Here is a 563-nt window from a genome sequence, read left to right on the forward strand (position 1 = left end):
CCTGCTGTTGCTGCTGGTGCTGCTGCTGTTGCTGCTGTTGCTGTTGCTGCTGGTGTTGCTGCTGATGCTGCTGCTGTTGCTGCTGTTGCTGCTGCTGTTGCTGCTGCTGCTATTTCTGTTGCTGTTGCTGCTGCTGCTGTTTCTGCTGCTGTTGCTGCTTCTGTTGCTGCTTCTGCTGCTGTTGCTGTTGCTGCTGGTGCTGGTGATGCTTATTCATCAGTCTGTGCCTCTTCTGCTGCTGCTGCTGCTGCTGCTGCTGCTGCTGCTGCTGCAGGCTGCATGCCGCAAGGGTCACCTGGTGTCTGTGTCTTCTGTGCCTTCTGTGGTGGCTCTGCACAACGCGGTGACGGAGGCTGCTTGGTGTGGGGTGTTAGAGTACGAGCGCATGCATGCGCATGCATGCAAAGCCCCAAAACTTATTCACTTCTCCGGCAAACAAAACACAAAAAATATTAAATCCCTAATTAAACAAACCCTCGGATACGACCCCCCCTTCGATACCCATCACTGGGTTGTTGATAGATGCGGCAAACATGTCACGTAGGGTTTAGGGTTTAGGGTTT

At 53.3% G+C, this 563-nt stretch overlaps 2 protein-coding genes across 2 annotated transcripts in view; one reads left to right on the top strand and one right to left on the bottom strand.

Annotated features, from left to right (window-relative positions):
* EMH_0025950 (uncharacterized protein) overlaps window positions 1-387 on the bottom strand; it is a gene marked incomplete at both ends in the record, with an annotated part of 2,237 nt that extends 1,850 nt beyond the window's left edge. The window contains one exon of the mRNA XM_013502542.1: window positions 296-387. Within this exon, the coding sequence (XP_013357996.1) occupies window positions 296-387 (92 nt within the window). The remainder of the gene's footprint in view (window positions 1-295) is intronic.
* A 135-nt stretch (window positions 388-522) lies between these two features.
* The window catches only part of EMH_0025960 (replication factor c subunit, putative), a gene marked incomplete at both ends in the record, with an annotated part of 4,430 nt that continues 4,389 nt past the window's right edge, over window positions 523-563 (top strand). Inside the window, one exon of the mRNA XM_013502543.1 lies at window positions 523-540. Coding sequence (XP_013357997.1) covers window positions 523-540 — 18 coding nt within the window. The remainder of the gene's footprint in view (window positions 541-563) is intronic.

Source organism: Eimeria mitis, genomic scaffold (assembly GCF_000499745.2).
Source record: "Eimeria mitis Houghton genomic scaffold, Emh_scaff949, whole genome shotgun sequence".
NCBI lineage: Eukaryota > Apicomplexa > Conoidasida > Eucoccidiorida > Eimeriidae > Eimeria > Eimeria mitis.